The sequence below is a fragment of the Plecotus auritus genome, assembly GCF_963455305.1.
Source record: "Plecotus auritus genome assembly, chromosome: 7".
In the NCBI taxonomy this organism is placed as follows: Eukaryota; Metazoa; Chordata; class Mammalia; order Chiroptera; family Vespertilionidae; genus Plecotus; species Plecotus auritus.
This window is the reverse complement of record NC_137774.1, coordinates 172031306-172050376: the sequence shown is the minus strand read 5'-3', so window position 1 is coordinate 172050376 and position 19071 is coordinate 172031306. Positions and strand designations below refer to the sequence as shown.

General features: G+C 42.9%; 1 protein-coding gene across 2 annotated transcripts in view; it reads right to left on the bottom strand.

Moving 5' to 3' along the window:
- Positions 1-5193: 5193 nt before the first annotated feature.
- CPLANE1 (ciliogenesis and planar polarity effector complex subunit 1) overlaps positions 5194-19071 on the bottom strand; it is a 77421-nt gene continuing 63543 nt past the window's right edge. For both annotated transcript variants that reach the window (XM_080681049.1, XM_080681050.1), the window contains 10 exons: positions 18489-18665; positions 17286-17316; positions 16751-16882; positions 14234-14399; positions 12386-12444; positions 11781-11942; positions 10034-10158; positions 8852-8938; positions 6873-7045; positions 5194-5637 (listed from right to left, as the gene is read on the bottom strand). In XM_080681049.1, the coding sequence (XP_080537175.1) occupies positions 5464-5637; positions 6873-7045; positions 8852-8938; positions 10034-10158; positions 11781-11942; positions 12386-12444; positions 14234-14399; positions 16751-16882; positions 17286-17316; positions 18489-18665 (1286 nt within the window). In that variant the 3' untranslated portion in view covers positions 5194-5463. The remainder of the gene's footprint in view (positions 5638-6872; positions 7046-8851; positions 8939-10033; positions 10159-11780; positions 11943-12385; positions 12445-14233; positions 14400-16750; positions 16883-17285; positions 17317-18488; positions 18666-19071) is intronic.

Here is a 19071-nt window from a genome sequence, read left to right as displayed (position 1 = left end):
ATGCCTCAATTCCTGGATGTAACACTGAGACAAGAAGACTTCTTCGAGCTATGACAGTAACTGGTACCTGACTTGCCTGCCTGCCTAAGCCGTGAAAGTGGACAAAAAAATATGTGAGGCCAATGCTTTTAGACACTGGACGACATGCAGCCTGAGGCCGTGGTCCCAAGAGAAGGAAAGCTTAGCAGGTGAGCCTCATGAATGCCTAGCTCTCTGCTTACAGATCTCATCCTCACTCCAGAATAACGAGCCAGAGCCACACAGACCACAGTGGTTCCTCTGAGCTGAGGAGGCAGAGGTCAGAGTTGAGGGTAGTAACGGGCTAGAATGTGCAGATAGAGCAAAAAGGAAAGGAAGCTGTACAGAGAGGACCCTTGAATGCCTGTGTGGGGGGTTCTCTGTGAGTCCCTGGACAAGGGCTGAGCTGCTTGTATTTGGTGTAAGAATGCATGAAGCTTACTGGAAGCAGTTAGTCCAAAGCTGAGAGAGAACGGATTCTAAAGAGTGGACATGCTGGGAAATGTGGGCAGGCCAGCCAGCTAGAGGAGTGGAGAGATCTTGCCTCATTAACACTCCAGGTATCTGGTTCTAACACCAGCGGGATGATCTTAGAAGTAAAGACCGTGCCTGAGAGTAAGGATATGAAAAATACCCTTCAAAAATGAGGGTGAAATAAAGATGCAGTTTGGTCAAAGAAACCTGAGAGAATTGATTGCCAGATCTGCTCTATAAGAAATACTAATATCCTTCAGGCTGAAGGGAAATCTTAGATAGAAATTTGAGTCTACAGGAAAAAAGGAAAAGGTACTAGGAATGGTAATATCCTTAAAAGACAACAGGATGTTTAAGTCAGGAGTGGGCAGGTAAAAGGAATTGTAATATAAAACGAGTTTGTGGCCCTAACCAGTTTGGCTCAGTGGATAGAGCGTCGGCCTGCGGACTGAAGGGTCCCGGGTTCGATTCCGGTCAAGGACATGTACCTTGGATGCGGGCACATCCCCAGTAGGAGCTGTGCAGGAGGCAGCTGATCGATGTCTCTCATCGATGTTTCTAACTCTCTATCCCTCTCCCTTCCTCTCCGTAAAAAATCAATAAAATATATTTAAAAAATAAAACGAGTTTGTGAAGTGGTGAGAGTAAACTATTATAACAGTGTAAGGTGGGGGAATATTCTAGTCTTATAAATTAAGGGTTCATATTGTTAGCCCTAAAGCAGCAGTTCTCAAACATTTTGTTCTTTTTATACACACAAAATTATTGAGGACCCTAAAGAGCTTTTGTTTATGTGAATTTATCTGTTAATATCATATTAGAAATTAAAACAAAAAAGTTTAAATATTTATTTTAAATTACAGTGACTCTTAAAACTTTTGTTTAAATATGTTTTTATTGATTTTAGAGAGAAAGGGAGAGGCAGAGAGAGAAACATTGATCACTGCTTCCTGCACACCCCCCCTAATTGAGGATCCAGCCTGCAATCAGGGCATGTGCCCTGACCAGGAATCAAACTTTTTCTTGCTTGGGACAACATTCAACCAACTGAGTCTCACCAGCCAGTGAGTGACTCCTTTTTACATTAACATATAACACATATTCATAAAAATACCTACTTTCCAAAAAATTCAGTGAAAAGAGGAGCATTGTTTTATAGTTTTATAAAACTCTTTAATATTTGAGAAGACAGCTTAATTCTCATACCAGCTTCTGCATTCAACCTGTGCATATGTTGTTTTGATCAAAGTATATGAAAAATCTGGCATTATGCAGTTATGTAGTTGGAAAAGGAGGAGTCTTTAGTAGCCTTTTCAGATTATAACATTCTTTGGTACCATACCAAAAATTGACAAGTGGGTGAAGGTTTCTAGTTTCTTCTCAAAAAAATTATCTCCAAAATTAGGACATTGTTTTGCTGCAGTACCAAAAACTACCCAAAGCTCTGGCACCATTTTATTAAACAATTTACTTATTACAGTTAACATACAATAATATATTAGTTTTAGGTATACAACATAGTGGTTAGACATCTATACAATTTAATACTGAGGTTGATACCCTGATAAGTCCAGTACCCACTTAATGCCATACATAGTTATTACAATACTAGAGGCCCGATGTACAAAAATTCGTGCAAGAGCAGGCTTTCCTTCCTCCAGCTGCCAGCACCAGCTTCCCTCCAGCACCCGGGACCTGGGCTTCCCTCCTCCGGCTGCCAGCAGGTACGCGGGACTGGGGCTGCTTCCCTCCTCTGGCCACCCGCAGGCACCCAGGACCTGGGCTAGCTTCCCTCCAGCCCCAGTTTCGTCAGGAAGGATGTCTGGAAGATGTCCGGTCTAATTAGCATATTACCCCTTTATTATTATAGATTACTGACTATATTTCCTATGCTGTACTTTACATCCTTATGACTTTTTTGTAACTGCCAATCTGTACTTGTTAATCCCTTCACCTTTTTCACTCAGTCCCCCAACCTGCCTCCCATCTGGCAAGCATTAGTTTCTTTTCTATACCTGTGAGTTTGTTTGGTCTTTTAGGTTCTACATATAAGTGAAATCTTAGATATTTATCTTTTTCTCTCTGGTTTATTTCACAGCATAATGCCCTCCAGGCCCATCCATGTTGTCACAAATGGTAAGATTTCATTCTTTTCATTCCATGTATATATGTACCATATCTTCTTTTCTTTTTTTTCTTTTAACATGTTTTTATTGATTTCAGAGAGAAGGGAGCCTGCACCCCTGACATGTGCCCTGACTGGGAATTGAACCAGCAAGCTCCTGCCTGGTGCAGGGAACGGTGCTCAACTAACTGAGCCACACTGGCTGAGCAAGTAACACATATTCTTTATCCAGTTGTCTATTGATGACCACTTATGCTTCCATATCTTGGCTATTGTAAATAAGGCTGCATATATCTTTTTGAATTAGTGTTTTGATTTCTTTGGATAGAAATACCCAGGAGTGGGATTGCAGGGTCACATGATAATTCTATTTTTTTTTATTTTTTTTTCGGAACCTCCATACTGTTTACCAATTTGCAATCCCACCAACAGTACATGAGGGTTCCCTTTTCCTTCTCCACATCCTCCACAACACTTGTTTGTTGCTTTATTGATGATAACCATTCTGACAGGTGTGAGGTGACATCTCATTGTGGATTTAATTTGCATTTGTATTAGCCATCTGTTGTCCTCTTTGGAGAAGTGTCTATTCAGGTCCTCTGCCCATTTTTTAATTGGGTTTTTTGGGGTGGGGGTTGGTGTTGAGTTGTATGAGTTCTTTATAAATTTTGGATATTCTTATCAGGTGTATCATTGTCGAATATGTCCTCCAATTAAGTAGGTTGTATTTTTGTTTTATGGTTTCCTTTGCTGAGAGCAATGTCAGAGTTTTATGGTTTCAGTCTAACTAGTTTTTAATTGGCCTATTTCATTCTTATAACCAATGTTTTGAACTGTTCATCTAATAGATTGTCTCCATTTTATTTTTCTGGAGTTTTTTCCTGGAGTTTTTTCCTGGCCTTTCATTTAGGAACCTGTTCCTTTGTCTCATTTTGCGTGACACCCTGTTTATTTCTGTTTTAGGTAGACCTGCTATACCTCCAGGTCTTGGCAGAGTGGCCTTATGTAGTAGGTGTTTTATGGGGCCCAATGGCACAGTCTTCCTGATCACCCAAACTGTGCCCACCCCTGGCCTCCTGTGTAGGTTGTGTATACCCTCCTGTTGTGGTTGAGCCTTGATTGTTGTTGACACATCAGTGGGTGGGATTAACCCCCAGGCTGATTGTCTATGAGGGCTGGCCATGATTACCTCAGATGAGATGCTGTGCAGGGGCTGACCCTATGGAGTAGAAGTTGCTTTAGTGGGGTTCTAGTGCCAGCTGAGTCTGCCCTCTGCATATGTGGTTTGTGGAGCTGGTTGGGGAGGGGGTACTCTGGTCTGGTCTGAAGCCTCCTGAGAGGGGTTACGTGCAGATCAAGGTCAGCTATCACTTGTGCCCGTCTTGAGGTTGTCTGGTAGGTGCTACCGGGATCTGCCGTTGGTAGCTGCTTGTGCTGCACTTGGTGCTATTCTGTGAACCAAGGCTGGCTGCCACTAGTATCAGGCCTGGGACCATTTGGTGGGCACCACAATGTGAGCTGAGGCTACCTGCCACTTGTGCCACGTTTATGGCCACTTAATTGAGACTACATGCCCAGCCAAGACTGGCCACTGCTTATGCTGGGTGTGGGGCTACTTGATGGGACTTAAGTGGTGACTGGTTTCAACTTACATTTTATGTCAGGCTTGGAGTATCTTGGCAAGAGGTACATGGCACGCCAAGGCCAGCTGTTGCTGGCATTAGTGTTAGCCAGGTTAATGGAGAGCTCAGATTTGGCACCTGGGCTGGCGAGGTGGGTGTGGCCTGCCGCCACTTTGATCTCTTACCCTGAAGCTAGTCAATTTAGACCCCTATGTCCCTGACACTTGATGCTACTGCCTCTGCACAGGAGCCTAGAGCAAGTGAGTCTGTATTTGGGCCCTTTAAGACCTGCAGCGTCTGGGTCTCCAGTAGCTCTCCATCTCACTCGGACATAACCCCCCTGGTTTTCACAGCCAGTTGTTATGGGGACCAAGGGCTGGGCAGAGCAGTGTGGGATTGGGACATGCTTGCTCCTCTGGGGGAGCCCTGCAGCCAAGATATCTCTCCCTCCCCACCAGCCTCAAGGTGGATGCGTCTTTATATCCTTAGTTATGGGCCTCCTGTTCAGCTAGTCTTTGGTTTTATAATTTAGGTTGTAATTTTGATATGGTCAGGACAGCATTTACCTGGTCCACCATCTTGACCAAAGTCCTCTGGCACCATGGTTTTTACAAAATTAACAGGGTCCTCCCAGAGTTAGGAGTCATATTCCCTTTCTTTCCCACCCAAAGTATCCAACCCTGCTTCTGCCTCCACGGCTCTCGGCTGCAGGCAGAGGCCAGACGTATAGGGACATTTTCTTCAGTTCAGGATTGGCAGCAGATGTTAGTTCCTTTCACGCCCAGGCCAGGCCCTGCCCAGCTGAATTTTAAGATGTTTTAAAATGGAGTTCATTTTGAGTGTCTCCAGTAAGATTGTGATTTTTCTCCTCCTTTCTTTTCCCCTACCTTCACCCATATAATTTTTTTCCCCCTCAAACTCGGGATAGTAAAGGAGCTTAAATATTATGCGAACTCAGCTTGAAAGGTGCATTTTATTTTTTTATCATTTAAAAAATAATGCCCAAATATAAGTCAAATGCAAAAACATATAATAATCTATAATTAAAGAACCCTTTCCCAAGAAGGCAAAATTATTGAGAAATGTTTATTTTCCCTCTTGAAATGGCTTGTCCAGGTAATATATGGCTGCAGGTGGTAAATTCACATCACTTTCTGTATTGCTTCCCTCCCTTAAGCCCACACCACTGCACTGCTGGCCCTGGAAACAGAATACATGTAGGCCTTACAGATCCAGGGCCCAGTGGACAGACAGGCTCTTGTCTTCCACGCCGGCAACCATGTCTTCGATCGCATTCCAGTCGAGCTTGCTGAGGATGCTGCCAGTGCTCTCAGAGGCACTGTCCATGCCACCGCCCCCAGGAGGGGACGCTGGCTCTTCTTCCGTTGGTGACAAGTCCTATCAAATTGAGAAAGATAGTAAGTCGTAGTCCTAGCCTGAGAAAAATACACAGAATGTGAACCAGTGTCTAGAGTTGCTCATCCACCAGATGGAGAGGGAAATGTGGTGGGAGACAGGGCTGTGGCTGCCCTGCATGTCTGGACTGGCGATGGGCTGACCAGGACAGAATGGGTGTTTATACCTTAGTAAATTATCTGTTCTGACATTTTGGTGATCTTTTAGTTAAAAAGAAAATACAAAGTCAAGGAAAATTCTAAAAGATTAGTTGCTTTGAATCACCACTTCACACTGTCCTCACAATCCTTCTATAAGGTAGTCCTTGGGTTACATCAGACTCGATGTATGTCGTTTTGTGGTCACATCACCATCTCCCATCCTATATAATAGAAGTAATATGCAAATTAACTGTCACACTGTCACAAGATGGCTGCACCCACAGCGAAAATGGGGTTCCCATAACGAGCAATCAGCAGGGACCTGAGGCTGCGCCCCACCCCCACAGCGCCAGGCTGGGGGACCTGAGGGTGCACCCCCCACCCAGTGGGGCTTGACGGGGGTGTGACTATCCGGGTCTGGATCTTGCCTAATGGGGGTGGGGCCAGCCGGGTCTGGGTCTTGCGCAATTTTAGAGGTGCAGGTGAGCCGGGACTTGACTCTGGGTCCCATGGTGCACCCCAGACTCTGACAGGAGGAAGATTTTCATATACATTTTACTAATTTTCTTTCATCTCTGACACTTCTATTATAAAGGGCAAATAGCAATATTAAAATATTTCCTCTAATTAATTCCCTTTTAATGTGCATGAATTTCATACACCGGGCCACCAGTTTATAAAAAAACAAGTTTGGTCATTTTGATATATATACATATGTGCTTTATGTTTTTTATTATTTATTTACCACAAGTGAAAGTCAGAAATTATCATCTTTCTTTTAAATTTTTTTTACTGTTTCACTTCATTACTGCTGTGTATGTGCTCCATGTGAGTGACGTAGGTGCTTATGTAGGCGGGTTCCGGCTTACAGCAAACATTGTGTTACATCACACTGTAGAAACAGATCTCCGATGTAACCCAAGGACCTACTGTATCTCTACATCCCACAGAAAAATACTCACCCCACCTACCCACCACCCCCCCCCCGCCCAAAAAAAAAAAAAAACACACAACACAGCAAAAACCTGCCGTACAGAGAGGAAGCTCTAGACAACCTGAGCTCCACCCGATGCTTACTTGTAGAAGGGAACTGTGACTTCCGTGAAGAATCCTGCGGATGTCTGAGGGCACCAGCCAGGGACTCACCACAGTCTCCTCTCTCTCATCCTCTGCACACACCTGCTCAGTGTGAGGGCCAAGCCTAGCTCTCCCGTGCTGTTTTGAATGCTTTAGACAGGGAGCAGCAGAGCCTGACAAGGGAAAAGAACAAAGCATACATTGGGACTAGTTCATTTACTGTGACTTTTATCATCAAATCCACGGCAGTCACATTTTACCTACTATTTGAACCACAGGGTTTGGATGTAGTTTGCTCTAGAGTTCTAACAATTCCTGTCCCTGGGGAGAAGGAACTTGAATTCTGGCCACCTGTCTCGATTTTAAAAGTAACAGTAACCACTAAGATGAGAGAGTTCAGGGAGGAGGGGCCACAGAACAGAGCTGTGGAGGAGTTGCCTCTTAGGGAGGACTTGTGGACACTTCCTAGGAGTGATGTTAGGCATCTTCACCCAGGCTTCATGCCTACAGTCTGCCTTCGGCACAGGCGTCAGGGTAAGTGCAGTGATCACAGTGTGGCCCTCTGCCCCCTACTAAACATAAGTACTTGTAGAAAAGAAACCCTCCCCCCGCAGCCAGTGCCAGAGGCCGGGGAGCAAATCCATCCACCCACGGAGCTCTCGGCACAAGGCCTGGTGGAGCTTGCCCCTAACACATTTATGTTCCACAGCCAGTGTTACAGCACGTCTGCCCCTCACCAAGATGACCTAAGGGACACCCACGACATGGGACCTGTTTACTTCCCATCATACCTGACAAGCAGGCATGTGACTTCCCAAAGAGGAGAAGAAGAGTTAACAGAGTGAAGTTTGGCCTTTTACAGCTTTACCAACCTCATACACTTAAAGGTAAGGATACCTCCAAGAAATAAGGCCCCCAAAGCAATAATAACAGCACCCATTTTGGATTTACTATGGGCTAAATGCTTTACCTACACTCAGTCCCTTGAACTTATGTGCGTTTCCCTGGTCTCCTGACTGTCTACCAGGTTTTTATAGAACTGTGAAGAGTAACATGGGGTGAGGGTGAGCTAGAGCAGCGGTCACCAACTGGTGGTCCGTGAGGTCCGAAAGGTTGGCGACCGCTGTTTAAGGAAACCTTTGGCACAGCGGTTGCCAACTGATGGTCCACGAGGTCTGAAAGGTTGGTGACCGCTGGGCTAGAGGGAGACATTAGGAATTCCTATGTAATAAAAGCCTAATATGCTACGTGTCTGGCCTTTCAACCAATCAAAGCGTAATATGCTAATGATATGCTAAGGCCACTCAACCGCTCGCTATGACGTGAACTGACCACTAGGGGGCAGACACTAAGATTGGTAAGTTAGCTTGCTACTGGGGTCCGGCCGATTGGGACTGAGCAAGAAGGGCCAGACTCGCCCTGGAGCCCTCCCGCAGTTCCTCTCCAGCCCTAAGTGTGCACCCTCGGCCTGGCCTGTGTCCTCTCGCAATCCGGGACCCCTCGGGGGATGTCGGAGAGCCGGTTTCAGCCCCATCCCGCAGGCCAGGCCAAGGGACCCCACTGTTGCACCAATTCATGCACCAGGTCTCTAGTTAAGATCATAATTTCCCTCTCTCTCGTTGAGCACAGCTAACTTGAGCAAGTATCCAAAGATGGAGCAGAATTGGGCCTGCGTTCCATGACTATGGGACCCTAGCACCTTGCTGAGCACTTGTCATGCTGAGCACTGTGGTGAGCCCCTCGCATACACTCGTACTGTTATAATCCGCATTTTGCAGGTGAGAAAATGGAAGTTCACACAAATGTACTGGAACTGCCCTGGGCTAAAGAGTAAGTGATGACCTAGGATTCCAAGTTAACTTCACAGTCTCTTCTCTGAACCAATGAGCCCCACTTTTCATTCTGAAACCTATATTTGAAATTTCTAAGAGCGATTTACAGTTTTTAAAGATTTAGTATCAACTTCAAGAACCTCTTACCTTTTCGGAAGGTGACTGGAGAGTGCACAGCCTTTCTCCGTGCCCCTCTGGCTCCACCAGCTTTTTTGTGGGTAAAAGTGACAGTTCCTGCAAAGACAGGCAAGCGTCTTCACCCTGGTGCGTGTGCGTGATTATTCACAGATCCTACTGTAAGACCTTCCAGGGCAGAAGCTCTGAGCGGTGGATTTTATTTGAACCAAGAAAACAGAGCAAAAGTGCAGATGAAGGAAGGCGGACTCTGAGCCGTGGTGCTTTCCAAAGGCACCTGTCCTGGGACATCTCGCAGCCTGAGGTCAGGCACTAAAGTCTACGAGCTGTGAACTCCCAGCAGATGCCAAGGTAAACTGTATCAAGAGAATGACTGACTATGGTTTCTTAAATTCCAGAATTAATAGCAACTATTTAAAGTTTGTTATGCAAAATGTTTTACTTATCATCCTCAATAACTCTAGGAGGTATGTTTTAAATAACATCTGAGGGCACCAAGTAAGCTATACACATTTATACTACCTGTTAGCTATAAGTATGTTTTACTTTAGTAATCAAAACTCAACTATGGCAAAAACTAAAGGAAGGCAAGCAATAAATAACATCTTTAAATGTGGGAAAGGATGGTCAAAGGGTAAAAACATGAGCCTCTTAATATTCCTCTTCTGTTTTATATCCAACCTGAAATCTTGAAATCTACCAGAACGTTTTTTTGTCAATTACAGTTGACATTCTATTTAATATTATTTTATAATATATTCAAATATATATTATTTTATATTAGTTTCAGATCATTTGTATAATTTATTATGTAATCCCCCTCAACAGGCCTAATATCCACCTGACACCAAACATAGTTATTATAATATTATTGACTATATTCCCTATGCTGTACTTTACGTCCCTGCAGAACTTGATTTGGGAAAATCAAGTTCTCTAGCCAAACACAGAAGAAACAGATTCCCAAGTCAATCATATCTAATTTACTGACTGTTCAAATGCTATTTATTACAAGAAGGTCGTTTGTTTTAAAAGATTTCTAGGGTTTTCTTATTTCCCAGTACAATATTTTGCATTCTGCTGAAATGAGAATTGCTTTTCACTAAGACTTACAGCTGTTACTAAGGAAAATGTAACTTTGGAGACAAGAAGCAATAGGCCCAAATTATACAAGATAAAAAAGCTCTGTCTTACCATGTGGCCAAGGTGAGCCCTGAGGTTGCCCGAAAGATTTCCCTTTTGGGATATAACTTGGTTTGGATATATATCTGACTTTTCCAGGTCGATTTACTGGAGAGTTGTGACCATATCGGGTCTCTCTAAAGTAGAAATATTATTATTATTATTATTATTATTACTATTATTATTATTATATTCCTAGAATCTCATATCAGTGATAAAACTGAATTTCAAAAAGCCCAGATTCTACCTCAGATGAATACACTCACTTATTCTGTACCTCAGTGACATATTTAGTATGTAATAACTCTCAACAAGTTATTCTTGATATCTCAAACTTCATGCGTATTTTTCAAAGAAACTATTTTTGTTCTCCATCTATTTCAAATTGTGTATGTACTGTCCTGGCCGGGTGACTCAGTTGGTTAGAGCCTCGTCCTGTACACCAAAAGGTAGCAGGTTCAATGCCCACTCAGGGGGGGTGCAGGATACAACTGATCAATGTTTCTCTCTCTCCCCCTCAAATCAATTTAAGAAATTCTCTAGTTATTGTGTATTTAAGACCCTACTTTATTTTATAAAAGATTCCAAAGGCATCTGGGCCCAGACATCGTGGCTCAGTGGTTGAGCGTCAACCTATGAACCAGGAGGTCACAGTTGGAATTCTGGTCTCCATCCTGTGCAGAAGGCAGCCAATCAATGATTCTCCCTCATCATTGATGTTTTTCTCTATCCCCCTCTCCCTTCTTCTATGAAATCAATAAAAATATATTTCAAAAAAAAACACAAAAGAAAACAAAGGGCATCTGGTATTTTGAGTACACCCTAGGGACCTGATTGCATCTAGGTTTGTGTTGGGTACATCTCCGCTAGCCTATTAAATTACGTGATTATAATCTTAATCATTTCTTTTGTCAAAAAGTAGTCATATTTAACAACACTGTACTGCCAATTGTTGTTCATCATATAAATCACCAACAAATATAGTTTTGTGTTTGTTTGCCAGGTGTAAGAACCTATACTTGGGCCCTAACCAGTTTGGCTCAGTGGATAGAGCGTCGGCCTACAGACTCAAGGGTCCCAGGTTCGATTCCGGTCAAGGGCATGTACCTTGGTTGCTGGCACATCCCCAGTAGGGAGTGTGCAGGAGGCAGCTGATCGATGTTTCTCTCTCATTGATGTTTCTAACTCTCTATCCCTCTCCCTTACTGTCTGTAAAAAATCAATAAAAATATATTTTTAAAAAAGAACCTATACTTGGGTACTTTTCTTTAGCATTCTCTGTTTAATTCCTGCCTAACGAACTCATATCCAAACCTACTGCAGGTCATTAACTTAGGAAGAAACGTGTAATAGTATCTACAAGTGAATCAGCAACAACGGGACAGGCCGAAGAGGTGGCAGAGGGAGGAGTGGCATGCCGGTGGGACTGTTTCTGCAAGAGTGGAGCCCAGTGGAGAGCAATTAGGAGGCAAGTTACAGGAGGAAATATTAACAAAAATGACAGGAAAGAAGAAGGGACATCAAAACTGATTAGGTAAGGGGAAATGCTTCATTGTGTCTTAGAGATTTAATGCCACTGTCTTCTTCCTTGGTAATAGTGTGCACTTATAAAGAAATCATAAGTAGGAGCATTTTTCTCTTCACTTTATCATAATTCTGAGCAGGGTAGATGCTAATACAGTGAACCTGGGTCACAAAAGCGCTTCATTTCTTAGCACGCCTGACATTATCTTGCCAAATGACATAAGCCTTATCTTACCTTCTTGGAGAAAGGGAGCTTTGCAGCCTGGAAGTGTGGGCAGTCCTGGGCTTGTCAGGCGATGGCTTCTGTGCTGGTAGCTGTACCGATTCAGACAGCAGTTCATTCATCAGACTGTATGCTTGTGAAATTCGACGACTGTAGTGGTCACAGAGTAGCAATCTTTAGAGAAAGAATTAAACAACATTTAGTAAGTCCCTTTCAGTTCATATTTCTAGAAGGAACACCGTGTTTGAAGACCACCTAGCATGTGTTTTTTGCAATGCTTTTCAAATGCACTTCAAATATAATATCGAAGTTCCTATGTCTGAAGACCATTACGCGGTATTGTTAAAGGTGCCTGTAGCTATGGCCTTTGAGGTAGTTTCAGAATGCATCCACATATCTGAATTGGGAGAGGGAGGGGAATCCAGAAATAAAACTCATAAAAAGCGAATGGAAGAAATAATATTTGAAAACAACTCCTAAGTAGGCTAGTGGAGTCTAATTATTTTCCTTGCAGTCCATCCCACAATTGACAAAAAAGGGACTACTGTGGGAACCGGAACTCCTCAGGCATTTTCTGTGCCTCAGGTGAGCAAGCCAGCGAGGGTGCTACCACTCACCTGTCCTTTTCATGCTTCATCTTTTGTCTCAGCCTGATTTCCCTGGAAGTCATGTAAAACTACACAAGAAATATCCAGTTAGCTCGTTACTGTACAGTACAATAATTAAACCATTATGATTCATGGAAAACATGAAAATCCCACTAATAAATTTTAACACGTGGTTAAAACATAATTTTATCATTTAGGAAACAGTGCAAAATACTGTCATATTGATGAAGCTTCTGACCCCAGCACAAAACATGAAAATGTTAAAGAATCATGTAATTAAATAAAATCCAATTTAATGAGTGGAATGCAAAATCTATTTTAGCAGCTAAATTAATATGTTTTCTGGAAAAGAGATCCTTATCAGCTGCTTTTAAAAGGGAAAATAAGAACCTATTAAGGATGGAGACACCTCTACTTTGTACTCATTCTGGTGATTAGCCTCACCAATAGCTTGGTTGATAAAGCAGAAATGAGCCAAACTTCTGGAACCATCATTTTGATGTTTCAAAATGTTCACCAGAAACTTACTGCAGTGAATTCATTATGACTGTAAACTCTTCAAAACTTAGGCACCAAGAGGCAAACTAGCAAACGTCGCTATATACACCTTATTACAGAACAGTAAGTTATGCTGAATTGCTGACGAGGTTGTCTTTTCACACAAATTTTATGTATAAATAGGTGCACACAGAAGTGAATTCACTTTCTCAAGATCCTAACAGAAGTAGTCAGTAACAAATTATGTTTTTAATTACATTAACCCCTCACTATTCCATACATTTATCCAAATAGAAGCTACAAATAAAGAAATGAGGTCCGAGATCTTGAAGGACATGTCACAACGTTTATAAACCAAACAGTCCCGATGCCCTCAGAGTCCATTTATTATAAATTTGGACACAACTCTAACCCTCTTGGGTATTTGTTTGGCTGGCAGGGAGGGTGACATCAGACCCCCCCACTCCATGGGGTGGAGGAAACACTCACATACCCATGTGCACTTTAAGATTCTGGTCATGTACCTCAGCAGCCCTGAAGGTCATCATCATGTTCCCAGAGCTACTGACAAAATGTTACATCGACATCAGCAGGCTCTCTGCAGACACAGGTAAGTAAACCACCTTTACACCGCCGAGTAAACACTCTAAATGCCAGTTCACCTACTTGTGCACCATTTGGTGCTTAAATGTGACAATCTTACCTGGAAAATTCACTTCTGGAATGGTGCTAAAAAGAATGAAGTACTTATCTCATGTTAGAAAGTAAAAGATAAACTGTAATCGAGATGAATCTGACTGGGACTTTCCCAGCACTGCGATGACTGAGAGAACACTGCTGGGTCACCTTTAGAAGAAGAACCTCTGACCCAGCCCGGGAAAGCCACAGCAGAGCTCAGTGAACAGAATGACAGCCTGAGGGACAGTGACACACACGGTGCCATTGTTCTGTTGGTACATGACTGGACCATAGTTTTTAAAATGTTCTGTAGGGAAGGTACGGATAAAAACAGATTTTAAATGGCTCTCCCACACACACAGGTATTCAGCTGCAACAGACTCTCAGGGAAAATACGGGAACTACTCCGTCACCCAATCACTCAAGCTCCTCATTTGTGTAAAATGCTAGAGCCACAGTTAGCCTGCAGGAGAAAAAGTACTTAGGATAATTCAGTGTAACATGGTTGTGCAATACTCTGCTACGTTTGGTTAAGGTAATTTCCTAACTTAAGTAAAATGCTGACTTTTTTGTCAAATTAAAAATGCATTTCAATTTTGGTCATCCTTTTCTTAAATTTTGCCATGAAAAAAACCCACAGGCACCCTGTGATGTCCCTTGTCCCTGCCCCTGCAGACTCACCACACTGCTCCTGGGGCAGAAGGGGTCGTGCTCCTGCCCCCTCCTCTCCGCCAGCTGGTGTAAGTACTCCGCCATCCTCTCTCTCCGCTTTCTTCTCATCCAGACTTGAATCTCTCTCCTCTCCTTGGCAGTTCTTCCAGGTCGGCTACTGGAAGATTGCTGAATCCTAAGGAATGTAACAGGCTGAGTACTGCTTGACTTTAAATTTGTGATGGAGATAAGCATATCACAACTACATACTGTTTATTTGTTAAGATTCTGTCCCACCTCAAAAAGTGGTAGCTACACTAATAAAAGAGTAAGATGCAAATTGACCATACCTTCGTGATGCCCACTAGCCAATCAGGAGTATGCAAATTAACCCAACAAAGATGGTGGGTTAATTTGCACATGCAGGCAGCGGGGGCGGGGTGGGACACTTGCGTCTTCACCATGGCAACGACGCAGGCATTCTGCACCGCCCCAGCCGCTCTCGGCCTCTGGGCAGTGCGGGAAGGCGGAAACGGCTCCTGCTGGAGCAAGGCGGTGCCAGCGGCCAGGGCAAGGAAGGCTCACTCTTGCACAAATCTTCGTGCATCGGGCCTCTAGTACAATTATAATCCCTGGTCAACCTGCTCTAACCTGTCCTCTGAAATCCCTGGAAATGACCTTGGGAAGGTCACCAGCGGCCTCTCCAGTCTTCATCCCACTGGACTTCTCTATAACAGTTGATACAATTTGGCTTTTCCTTTCTGCTTTGAACTCTCTCTTGCCTGGTCCTTTCTAACTCAAAACTCTATGCAGCACCTTACATTGGCCCCTTCTTCTGTGCTCACCACTTTGATACTAATGTCTTCCAAGGTGCTGCTTTGGACTTCTTAATCTATAATCTGTTTCTGGATGGATTATCTCAAACATTTCCAAAACTTTACTACAGGAACAACTTCTAAACTGCTGCCATCTGGATCCAGCCTCCCGAGGGTTACCCTCTCTTCCTTCCCTCCATGCCACAGGAGGGGTCAGCACTGTACTGGGGTCCGATGCCTCTCCCAACTTCCGGTTTTTCTCCCTCACATGCATTTCTCCCAGTAAACCTCATGGACAGCTAATCCCACCTTGACTTCTGCTTCTCAGAGGTAAGAACTGACTCAAGTAGTACTGTGAGAGCCCAAGAAACAGGTGGTGTAAGGTGATTAGGGGCAAACTCGTCACCCAGGGTGCAAAGAGGCACCACCCTAGGAAGGCGGGTCACGGATATGAACAGTGTTTTACATGAATGCGTGCTGTCCTCCTGGGAGTCTGGGCTCGGTATGCAGATTTCCTTAGCAAGACGGAAAATGAATGCCGTTTTAGGTATAAGGTGCAGGACAACATCCAGCTGGCCATGTTCATCGGCACTTAGTTTTAGGTCCTCCGAGAAGCAGATGCCAAAATGTTCATGGTTCAAGAATATTCAAAATTAGCCATATTTTATTGAAACAAATTCAAAGCTTATAATAGATTTTTTTTCTTTACCATGAAACATTTTCTGATGTTTACATATCGCTCCTCCCCTCCCCAGTAAATCCTGTGGGCACTAGGTCTCTGGACAGGCCTCCCCGGGACACGGCAGTGCACACATGGTGTCACAAACTATCGCTGGAGGAGTTGGGTCCTGTGCGGCTCCACCGAGAGGGTTCTGGAAGCTTGTGCCTAGTTTCCCCTGGAATTTCTCCACGTACCCATTCCCTTTGCCGATTTGGCTTATTATCCTTCTGCTGCAATACGTATCGTTGTGCGCGTGACTAGTTGAATTCTGAGTCCTCCCGGTGAGTCGCTGAACTGGGCTGATCCTGGGGACCCTTTCCCCGGGGTCGGAGCCACACCAGCACTGAAGTCTGGCCGCTTTCGCCACCTCCCATAGTCCCTCACAGGGGCTCCTCCAAATTAGTCTCCCATCACCTAAATCTCATTTTGGCATCTGCTTCTCCGAGGACCCAAAACTGAGTACCAATGAACATTACCAACTGAATGTTCTCCTGGCACCTTGTACCCAACACCACAGCAATCATCATCAACTCTGGCATCCAAGCGGAGCATCATTCTCACTTCCTCCTGACAGTCGCCAGGTTTACTCACGCTTGGGGCCCTGCACTTCCCATTCTAAGCCATCTCATGTCTAGACTACTACGTCAGACCTCTGATTGGCTCCCATTTCTAGTTTAAAGCCCTTTGCTGACCCCCCTCTCCCCCCACCTGCTTGCAGATGGGCTAACTAGGAGAAATAGGATTAAATGTGTGTTGTACTCAAGAGTGCTGAGGGTTTGGGAAAATGCATACGATGCAGATGTACCCTGTAAGTGAAATTAACCAGTCTGTGTTCTGGGGAGGGGAGGAGCGACACAGAAACATCACAAAATGTGTTCATGATAAAGAAAAAGACCTATTGTAAGCTTTGAATTTGTTTCATTAAAATATGGCTAATTTTGAATATTCTTGAACCATAAACATTTTAAATGGTTAAAAATTAATTATTCAAAAAAATTATTCAGTGGTTACCTAGAGATGCTCCTGGCTTGTTGTTCTGTTAATCCCAGCTCTTTGCTGGAAACTCCATCTTTGGTGATAAGGTCATCAATAATGTCTGCAATGTCAGTCAGCCCAGTCATCTGGAGTGGATCTGCTGAAACACTTCATTTGCAAATGCAATTTAAGAAAAGTAGGTCAGTATCTACAACTTATTACAGCAATGAGAACATGCCAAACTATGCCCTGTGAGAGCATAAATGAACACAAAAATGATAAACATATAAATACTGTTCCTTGTCCTGCCTGCTGAAACTTAATGCATATACAGTAAAAGAAAATGTAGCCAATGCAACTTATGGTATCCTTACTGCATGCGCTAACACAGGGAGGGGTGTGACAGTCCTCAGATTTTTTAAAACATCCCATTCCCCACGGGAATTAATTATATTCCTTTAATCCACAAAAAAATATAGTGTAGACGTTCACATACATATGAACAACGCAATTCCCAGAATGTATATACCCAACTTTAAGTAAAATTGTAGATAATTCTGAATATATTTACCTCTCAAATAACTCATCATTGTTATTCACACCTTTAAAAGAAAGAGACATTATTTCAAAAAATTCTCAGGTCAGTTAATTTTCTACTTTCAATTATTAACCTGACTTAGGAATTATATAAAAAAAAATTAAAATATCTTTAAACCTCCTAATTGGTTTAAAGGTACATGTATAGCATATTTATCCTCCTCTTGAATATGCTATTCGGTAGTAAATGTCCACATTTTGAGATTACTATTTTTGTGCCCAGAATACTCTGAATAATACACTTTTAGGAGGTACAATCTTTCTTTGCTTAGTGCAGTTTAGAATACTGGAGGGCAATTTATTCAAACAATCTCAAAACACAAACCTGGATGGTCTAAAAGTAATACATTTGGGAAAATATCTAATTTAAATCCAAGAAGCCTTTACCAAGAGAAAAAAAAATTACAAGATTTAATGACAGCTTATCTATAGCCTTTTTTTTATTTAAATGACAGCAATGCCATTTAAAAATAGCAATTGTTGCTGCTTACATTATTTCAACAATGGTAATAAAATATATCGTAAACATTCAGTAAAGTCATTGACCATCGATATCTAGGTTTTAAAAAAAGTTCAAATCTACTGTCAATGGTAAACCATTGCATTTAGTAGGACCTGGCATTCACATGCTAGAGCGATCTGTTAGGACTAAAGAAGAGCATTTCATCGCCAGCTGCAAATGAAAGGGAATGAAAGGGGCACTAAGTTTTCTAGCCTCCATATCCCTAACTGTGAAGTGCGGACATGGATGTTACCAGCCTCGCAGCCAGGCAGCCGGGCGAGGCCGTGGCCCAGCACTGATGGCACACGGCTGGGGCTCGATAAGTCACAGCCACTATTTTGTTTTCAAATTAAAATGCAAGTTCGCATAATTGGCAGTGTTTGAATTTCTCAATTTTTAAAAAAATCAAACATTTTAGTAATTCCACGAATAAGTTACATAGAGATATGATGCTTGCTTGCAGTGTATCTTATGAAGGTAACAAGACAGAGTTCATGTGAATGGTGCAATTTTTTAACTTCCCTTCACCCAAAATTTGTAAGTATTGTAAAATGGCTTCACAAATCCTTCATAACTGTATTCCCAGTAAATACTACTCAGTAACAATAATATAGTGTTACATCCTTCAGTATATTGGGAAATAAGAGTGTAAATTAATAAAGTGGAGAACAATACCAGGAAAACTTGTATTCTGGTCACTGGAGAGGCTGAGAACTGAATCGGCAGAAGGAAACACACACGTTTTCGGATGAGAATGAGTTTCTGTTACTGAAAATTCATCTTCAAAAGTCTGTTCTTTGTCACTTTGATCTTCCTTATTCATCTGAGTCAGGAAATGCACTAATCCAGAGTCTGTATTACAGTTAAAATAGGAGAGGGAAAAGTCACATGTAAAAGGCAACGCTTAGCAGACACTTCCCCGTGGCAACAGATGCATCAAAGTTTGCAACATATTCTATAGCTTTTTACTGTGTAATGAGATGATACGATATTTAGAATTTATACTCTCCAATAGCAAAAAAAACCTGTTAAATTTATTACCAACTTCAGCAAACATAGCAGACCGAGCTAACGTGGACAGGGGTCTGCCCATCATAAACACACAAAAGAAATGCTAACTTAAAAAAAGTGATTAATACACAACAAAACCCTGTAAATGAAAAAACCCCCTGGTGCCAGAAAAGGAATGGAATTCAAAGCTGGGAGTCACTGGACAGCGACACTGACGGAGCCCACAGAGGACCCAGGGGAGGCGCTG